This window comes from Elephantulus edwardii, unplaced genomic scaffold (assembly GCF_000299155.1).
Source record: "Elephantulus edwardii isolate Elephantulus edwardi_28Jun2011 unplaced genomic scaffold, EleEdw1.0 scaffold00089, whole genome shotgun sequence".
Classification (NCBI taxonomy): Eukaryota; Metazoa; Chordata; class Mammalia; order Macroscelidea; family Macroscelididae; genus Elephantulus; species Elephantulus edwardii.
In genome coordinates this window covers 7586211-7594111 of record NW_006399839.1, presented here as the reverse complement: position 1 = coordinate 7594111, position 7901 = coordinate 7586211, and the positions used below count along the sequence as shown (strand labels likewise).

The window sequence follows — 7901 nt, the reverse complement described above, 5'->3', positions numbered from 1 at the left end:
TTCTTGTTCAGGAAGGGAAACTATCGGCTCAAACTGGGGGTCGTGGTTGGACTCGTCGGCATTTTCAGTGGTGTCCCGATCCTCATGAGAATCCTTGGCGGCCGCCATGGGGGCGCGGCGGCGGCGGTGGCGGCGGCGGCGGCAGCTCGACTGGTTCGTTCGTGGCTGGCTCCGTGGCCTTTCAGCGGCTGCTCGGAGATCTTTCCCTCCGCGTCTGGCGCCGGCGCCTCTCACCCGCCCGCTTTTTCACTCCGCCCCACGACCCGAACCTCGACCCCTGACCTCAGCGGCGGGAAATGCGCCGCGATTCAAAACCAGCGCAGCTTTATTGACTCCAGCGGCGGACACTTATTGTCCGGCCCGCCCCGCGCTTCCCGCCAAAATGCGCGCGGCGCATACCCGGCTGGGAGCGCGCACTCCCGGCGGCCCCCGCGCTCACTTCCGCCCTGCGCCGAGCACGCTTCGCACAGGCTCCTGGAACCCAGGGTCGCTACCGGCTGCTGGTGATTACGTAGCCGGAAGCCAGAACGATAGAGATGCGGCGCTGGCAAAGCGAGCCGACTGGCTCGGGCCCCTGGCGGGCGGGCGGGCGGTGCCGACCCACCTCGGAGACTCGGACCTAGGTAGTGAGAGTTCGAGTCTCTTCTCCGCGCGCGTGGATCGGGTGCAGCTTCACGGGGTTGCTCCACGGCTCATTGAACTTCTTCCATAAGCCAGGCAGATCCGAGACGAGACAGCCCTCGTGGGGCTCCCAGACCGGGTGGCGGACTAAGAAGGATGAGTGACAAGCTTGACAGCGAAGTAAAGTGGAGGGAGATCCGGGCGTGGGGAGGGAACGCGAAGAGCAGGGGGGAAGGAGGAGATGGGATGAAGCTAAGAGATGTGGACCAGATAGGCTAGAGAAGAGGGGCTGTGTGCGGGATGAGGGAACTTATGAGCTGGTCCAAGCCCTTGTCTGTCCTCCCCCCAGGGTCCCGAGCCCATGGAGGGCTGCGACCAGGACAACAGCAACACCCCTGGCAGCCCCGAGGCCTCAGCCCCCCAGGAGGAAGAGGGATCTGGGGCGTCGGGCGGGGCGGGCCCAGGGCCTGGTCTCTACGGCTACATCAGGGAAGACCTGTTCACCTCGGAGATCTTCAAGCTGGAGCTGCAGAACGTGCCCCGCCACGCCAGCTTCAGCGATGTCCGGCGCTTCCTTGGCCGCTTCGGCCTGCAGCCCCACAAGACCAAGCTGTTCGGGCAGCCACCCTGTGCCTTCGTGACATTCCGTAGCGCCGCCGAGCGGGACAAGGCGCTGCGTGTGCTGCACGGGGCCCTCTGGAAGGGGCGCCCGCTCAGCGTGCGCTTGGCGCGACCCAAGGCCGACCCGATCGCCAAGAGGCGGCAGCGGGAGGGCGAGCCACCAGTCACACACATCGCCGACGTGGTGACGCCGCTCTGGACGGTCCCCTATGCCGAGCAGCTCGAAAGGAAGCGAGTGGAGTGTGAGCAGGTGCTCCAGAGGCTTGCCAAGTGAGTGCCAACTCCACCTGCCCTGGCACCCGCTTGCTCAGCCCACCCTGTGCACCGTGCAGAACATGCCACCGGGGTGCATGCTGTGTATAACACTGGTAGTTAGACCCTCGTGTCACCAGCAGGGCCAGTGAGATCCTGAAGGAGGCACGCGGGCGTCTGGGCGTCTGAGCGTGGCCAGGACTGGGTGGCAGGTGGGGGAGGCTGAGTCCAACTGCAGCTACACCTCGTCATGCAGGGAAATTGGAAGCACCAACCGCACCCTGCTGCCGTGGCTGCTCACACAGAGACACAAGCACAACAAGGCCTGCTGCCCGCTGGAGGGAGTCAGGCCATCGCCCCTGCAGGTCAGCCCAGCTCTTGGGTCCTTGATTGGCTGCTTTTACCTGCCTGCCCAGCACGTTTCTTCCCAGGGCTCATCACCAAACTCTAGCCTTTGGTTTTGCCCCTTAACTATTAACTCTGGGGAGGCTTCATCTTGCTTTACTGTGGGGTCCTCTCCGTTGGCGGGTGCTGGCCAGCCAGATTGAGGCCACCGGGGTGTGTTTCTCTCTGCTTCCTCTCCTGCCCCACCCCCTCACATGCAGACTGAGTATCGGAACAAGTGTGAGTTTCTGGTTGGCGTCGGGGTGAACGGAGAAGACAACACAGTGGGCTGCCGGCTGGGCAGGTACAAGGGCGGGACATGTGCCGTGGCCGCCCCTTTTGACACCATGCACATCCCAGAGGCCACCAAGCGAGTGGTGAGGGCCTTCCAGGAGTTTATCCGGTGAGGACCTGGGATGATGGGCCTGCCCCAGCTGGATGGGGGGTCGGAGTGGGGCAGCGGTTTCTGGGAGGGCCGGAGGAGAGGAGCAGGGCAGGCCACCTCCCCGGTAGGTCGACACCAGGGACGTCACATTGGCTCAGTGTTGCTTTTGGCTCCCACAGGTCCACCTCGTACTCAGCATATGACCCGGAAACATATGAAGGTTACTGGAGGCAGCTGACTGTGCGTACCAGCCGACGAGGGCAGGCCATGGCCATCGCTTACTTCCACCCCCAGGTGACAAGTGGAACCACTTTGCCCTTCCTGGGCCCATGCATCCTGAGGCTGCTTGGGTGGACAGCAAGAGTCCGACAAGGCATTTTTCTCTTTTGTTCTCCAGAAACTGAGTCACGAGGAGCTGGCGGGACTGAAGGCTTCCCTCGCACAGCATTTTGTGGAGGGGCCAGGCAAGGACAGTGGTGTGACCTCCCTGTTCTTTGTGCAGGAGGGACAGCGGTGAGGAGACCTCAGGGGGGACAGGATGGGCTCTGCCAGGGCTGGGGCTGATGACAGACCTTCTTCCACTGTCCACAGAAAGACTCCCAACCAGGGGGACCTGCCACTGGAGCATGTGGCCGGGGACCGGTACATCCATGAGGATGTGCTGGGGCTGACCTTCCAGATCTCCCCCAACGCTTTCTTCCAGGTAGCTAGCCCTGCAGCCATGGGGCCAGAGCGAGGGTCTTGACGCTTTCTCGGGACAGGACAAGGGCAGATTGGGCTAAGGCGGCAGAAAGGGGTTAATCTTGCGAGATCTTAGGAAGAATGTCCAAATGAGGGGCTGCGTGGTAGGATCATCTGATGATGGAAGGTTCTCATCTAGCCAGATGCAATTCAGGAAAAAAGGTCTGGCACGCCCATTCTTAAGAAAACTGGCCCCTTGAATTTTTTATTTTATTTTATTATTTGTGTGTGTGTGCACCGTCAAATCAGATCTGACTGGTACAGGAGGAGATTGTTCTTCCTTCTCCAGCAGAGCATCTGGTGGATTCGAACTGCACACCTCTGAGACTGCAGTGCAGCTTCTTGCCAATAGGCCGCCAGGGCTCACCAAATAATTATTATTATTATTATTATTTAGTGGTCTGATTGGTACAGGAGGAGATTGTCCCTCCTTCTCCAGCAGAACATCTGGTGGATTCAAACTGCACACCTCTGGGATTGCAGTGCAGCTTCGTGCCACTAGGCCACCAGAGCTCACCAAAAACTCCTAAGGACCATTCTGCTTCAGACCTATATGGAGTCACCGATAGAGATGGTGCCACCCGGGGGCTTTTAACCAGTATAATAATCTGGCAAACCACCAATGATCCGTTTCCATGGGGACAGTGTTAACACACCCTACTCCACCCTCTCAAGTTGCCTCCGAGTGCACACAGCAGGACGGTGGCCTTTGAGCCAGGTGATGCCAGTAAAGGCCCCACTGTTACCAGGAGACGTGGGCCAATGGCAAAAGCAGCCACCTTGGAGGAAGTACAGGGTCAGTGAGGAAGTGTCAAACACCCTATTTTGGAGACAGAAACTTGTAGCGCCTGCTGGAGACCAGATGTGGGGCACAGGGGTGAGCCACGAGGCCAGTCTCCAGTGGCATTGGGAGCAAGAAGTAGGGCCGTCGGCCCGGGTCTGACCCTCAGGAGAGGCTCCCTGAAAATGAAGGGAGTGGGGTTCAGTTTGTTGTTTTTGTAAATTTTATTATTTTGTGTGTGTGTGTGTGTGTGTGTGTACCGTCAAATCTGACTGGTACAGGAAGAGATTGTCCTTCCTTCTCCCTGGGGTTCGGTTTTAAAGCCAGATGGGGAAGGACCTCCAGCATCTTGTGGGCAGCAGGGCACATCAGGGACTGGCTCTCGGCCATCCTGTCAGAGGTAGGGCTGGAGATGGGCAGGAAAGAACTGAAGACAGGCCACGGAGACAGTGGGGTGTGTATCCGAGGAGGGGCTGGTTGGCAGCTGCTCCAGTCTGGCTCTCCAGACCCGAGGGAGCCGCTCTGACATCTGGGCGATGCCGGCCTGCCCTTCAGGTGAACACACCAGCAGCTGAAGTGCTCTACACGGCCATCCAGGACTGGGCTGAGCTGGACGCAGATAGCACGGTGCTGGACGTGTGCTGTGGCACCGGGACCATCGGCCTGGCCCTGGCCCGGGTGAGCTCTCCCCACCCCTCTGTGCATTGTCACACGTCCCTGGGGAGGCTTGGCTTGAAAGCAGATCCCCTGCCACGTGGGCGCTGCTCTGCCCCGGAAAGCCAGCTGAGTGGGTACCACGGTTCTGCCCTTTTTGTGGTTTCAGAAGGTGAAGAGAGTCGTTGGCATTGAGCTCTGTCAGGAGGCAGTGGAGGACGCCCGGGTGAATGCCCGTGTGAACGGTGAGAACTGGCAGAAGCGCTGAGTGGTGGCAGGGCCCGTGGATCTGGGAGCAGTAGCTGAAGCTGCCACAGGCCCCACCCTGTAGACGTTAGATCTTGGGGTCCTTGCCTGGGATAGATGCGCTCCCCACAGAGCTCCTTTGCCTCTGGAAGACACAGGCCATCAGCCAGCCTTGGCCAGTGGGTTTTCCTAAAGAGTGTGTCTGTCTGCCATCCAGGACTTGCCTCTGGCCAGGGGCTGTGGGTGGGTGGATGGGTAGCTAGGGTCAGGGTGCTCTAGGACCCCCCTGCAGAGCCTCCCCCATCTTCTAGAGCTGAACAACGTTGAGTTCCACTGTGGGAGGGCAGAGGACCTCGTGCCCACCTTGGTGAACAGACTGGCCTCCCAGCAGCTGATCGCCATCCTGGATCCCCCTCGTGCTGGTCTGCGTAAGTGGCCAACATTTCCATGGGAAAGGGCTAAGGAGGGGGTGCTGGCTGTACCCTGAGGTGGGAGCTTGCAGGCATCGGCCTTGCTGACTTGCCCTAGATTCCAAGGTGATCCTGGCCATCCGCAGAGCCGTGAACCTCAAGCGGCTCCTCTATGTCTCCTGCAACCCTCGAGCTGCCATGGGCAACTTTGTGGAGTAAGTGACCGGGGGGGGGGGTGGAAGCAGGGAGGCTCCTACCCACAGGAGCCCCTCAGAGCTGTATCCATGGGCCTCTGACCTGGTCACACCTTCCTCCCACAGCCTCTGCAGAGCCCCTTCTAACCGTGTGAAAGGCACCCCCTTCCGGCCAGTCAAGGCCGTGGCTGTGGATCTGTTCCCGCAGACCCCACACTGCGAGATGCTCATCCTGTTCGAGAGGGTGGATTACCCCAACGGGGCAGGGGCCCTGGACTCACTCACCCCACCCACACCCTCCCCACCTCCACCAGGACCGCCAGACGGTACATCTCAGGAAGCTGGGGCCCCCACCTCTCCTGAGACCTCTGCTGACACCTCTTCAGAGCAGAAGCCAGATCTTCCAGGGCAGGGATAGCAAAGGGCCCTTGGTGCCTGTCCAGGCCCGAGCATACAGTGTAAAGTCTGGCTGTCCCGTTCCTCAGTCCGCAGGGCCCTAGCATGACGGCCACCTGCAGCTACCTTGTACCCTTGCCCCCCTTTTTTAATAAACAGCTGTTGAACTGAGGACTGTTTGTGCGATGAATCCCAGGAGCTCTGCTTGGCCTGGCTACCGGGGAAAGCCCAGATCCCCCACCAGGCACAAGAGGGAGGCCACCCTCACACGTGTGTGGCCCTGTCTTGGCCCCTGACCTAGCACAAGTGGGACTGCAGCTGTCAAGAATGCTGAGCATCGTGGCCACCTCATCTAGGCAGAAACTGCAACTTAACCTGCTTTTACAGTGTCTCAGATTTTATACTTTTCTGAGCAGCAGAAGGGAGAATCGTAGGAGTTGGTGTGAAGCTGGCTGGTGCGCATCTGGCTGCCCCAGTGACAGTGTATACCTTCATTCCCCCTGCTACTTACAGGGGGCAAATTCCTCTTAAATCTCGGTCCCATCTCCAACTTGACTCCAATCCCCGAGGAGAGAGACCAGCACACTTCCTCCCCAGGTGGCCCCCACCCAGTTGAAGTCCTCCAATCTCCTGTGGTTTAAGGAAAGAGACAGGAGCCATTCCCTTGTGGACAATTGGTTTATGCATTCAGTAATCAGGGCTCATCCTTGCAGCTGGGGCCCGGGTGCCACCAGGGGGTACACAAGGGCGGTGCTGCACAGAAGTCTACCCACCTCTGCCACTACCCGCCCGCCCGCCCCCCAGCAGACGCAGGCCTCTGAGAGACCGCCCCTCAAGCTCGCCTCTTGGGAGACGTGCACAAAGCTTTGGCTCACCTTGACTCATCTGGCTGTTCTGAGACAGTCAGGGTCAAAGGGTTATTCACAGCTGCAGACAGGAGGCAAGACAGATAAGCAAGTCTCTGGATTGCGACAATTTGATTTGGGGAATTTTGGTTAAAAAGAATCATACAGAAGCCACCTTCAGTCACAGAGGTGATGAGGGTGGGAGCCAAGGGGGGCCCAGAGTCGTCAGCCTCCTGTCCTCCAGAAAACAAATGCCATCAACAGCATCTGTGGGGCACCGTGGTGGGCACAGGCATTCCTTCATGGAAGAAAGTGCAGCCCACCCCAGGCTCCTCTCCAAACGCGCACTCAAGTAGACACGAACTGGACAGGAAGCTGGGAGCTGCTCACCACCACTGCCCGCAGGGGACATACCGAGGGCCTGCGTGTGCACACACCCTGCACTAATGGAGGACCACCCAGACCTCAGGCTACCTGGCCTCTGGGTCCCTGCTGACAGGAGCCCTCTGGCCACTGCACCCCCAGGAATTGATTTGCAGTAAGGATGGACTTTGATAAAGGTCCTCTTTTCCACTTTTTAAAACAAGTTCATTTGCTAAAATGCCTTAATTGTTTCTGTTCCCTATGTTACTCCAAATCTACATCCTACGCACTGCAAAGGTTTCCTTCCAATTGCTAAAATACCATAAATGCTTTAAAAATCAACAGGTGGACCGGAGGATTTGTGCAAAAAAAGTTAGTAAAAACTTGCCAGAGGCAGCGAAGGTTGCGAAGCAGCCTCGGTGTCTAGGAAGCTGTGTTCTGGGGCGCTGAGACGTCATCAGGAGATGAAACAGTCCCACGGTGCTGGTGACGGAACCGGACGGCGGCCTTTGTGGGATTTCACACCAGCTAAAGAATCGACTGGAGACCTCCCCTGTCCAAATCCATGTCACACTGGTGTTCTCTTTAAATCACTGAGGTCTAGACTAGGCCTTTCTAAGTGTTGAGGGGAAATAGGAGGCAAGGTGAAGACGGGCTCCAGCAGGCCTGCTCCAGGCTTCCGAGGTGGGTCCCGGGGAGGCCCGGGACGACACACGGGCAATGACAGGCCACCGCCAGCTGCAGCCCACAGGACCGAGTCACTATTTTCTCAATGCATCTATCAACTCAGTATCATTTCCTATGTATACACAGTGTCTACTGCAGATGCATCAAAACTTTCATTGATAATTGGGATCAGGGCGTCTAATGTGTCTCCCGACAGATTGCCTTCCATCTGCATGGCTCCAAGTTGATCCTGAAATGTGAATTCTTTCAGACGTGTGAACTACTTTCAAGGAGAAAGTGCTGGCTTGTCACGTGTCCTGTGTGGCCATGGCTGCCCAGGGA

General features: G+C 58.5%; 2 protein-coding genes across 2 annotated transcripts in view; one reads left to right on the top strand and one right to left on the bottom strand.

The window, feature by feature from the left end:
• The window catches only part of RANBP1 (RAN binding protein 1), a 6578-nt gene extending 6470 nt beyond the window's left edge, over positions 1–108 (bottom strand). Inside the window, exon 1 of the mRNA XM_006890510.1 lies at positions 35–108. Within this exon, the coding sequence (XP_006890572.1) occupies positions 35–108 (74 nt within the window). The remainder of the gene's footprint in view (positions 1–34) is intronic.
• Positions 109–777: 669 nt separating this feature from the next.
• On the top strand, positions 778–5314 carry TRMT2A (tRNA methyltransferase 2 homolog A (S. cerevisiae)). The gene is made up of 11 exons (XM_006890509.1): positions 778–801; positions 971–1512; positions 1751–1859; positions 2100–2281; positions 2443–2557; positions 2661–2776; positions 2855–2966; positions 4341–4463; positions 4609–4684; positions 4997–5113; positions 5214–5314. The coding sequence occupies exons 1-11, from the start codon at positions 778–780 to the stop codon at positions 5312–5314; spliced, it is 1617 nt and encodes a 538-aa protein (XP_006890571.1).
• Positions 5315–7901: the final 2587 nt, after the last annotated feature.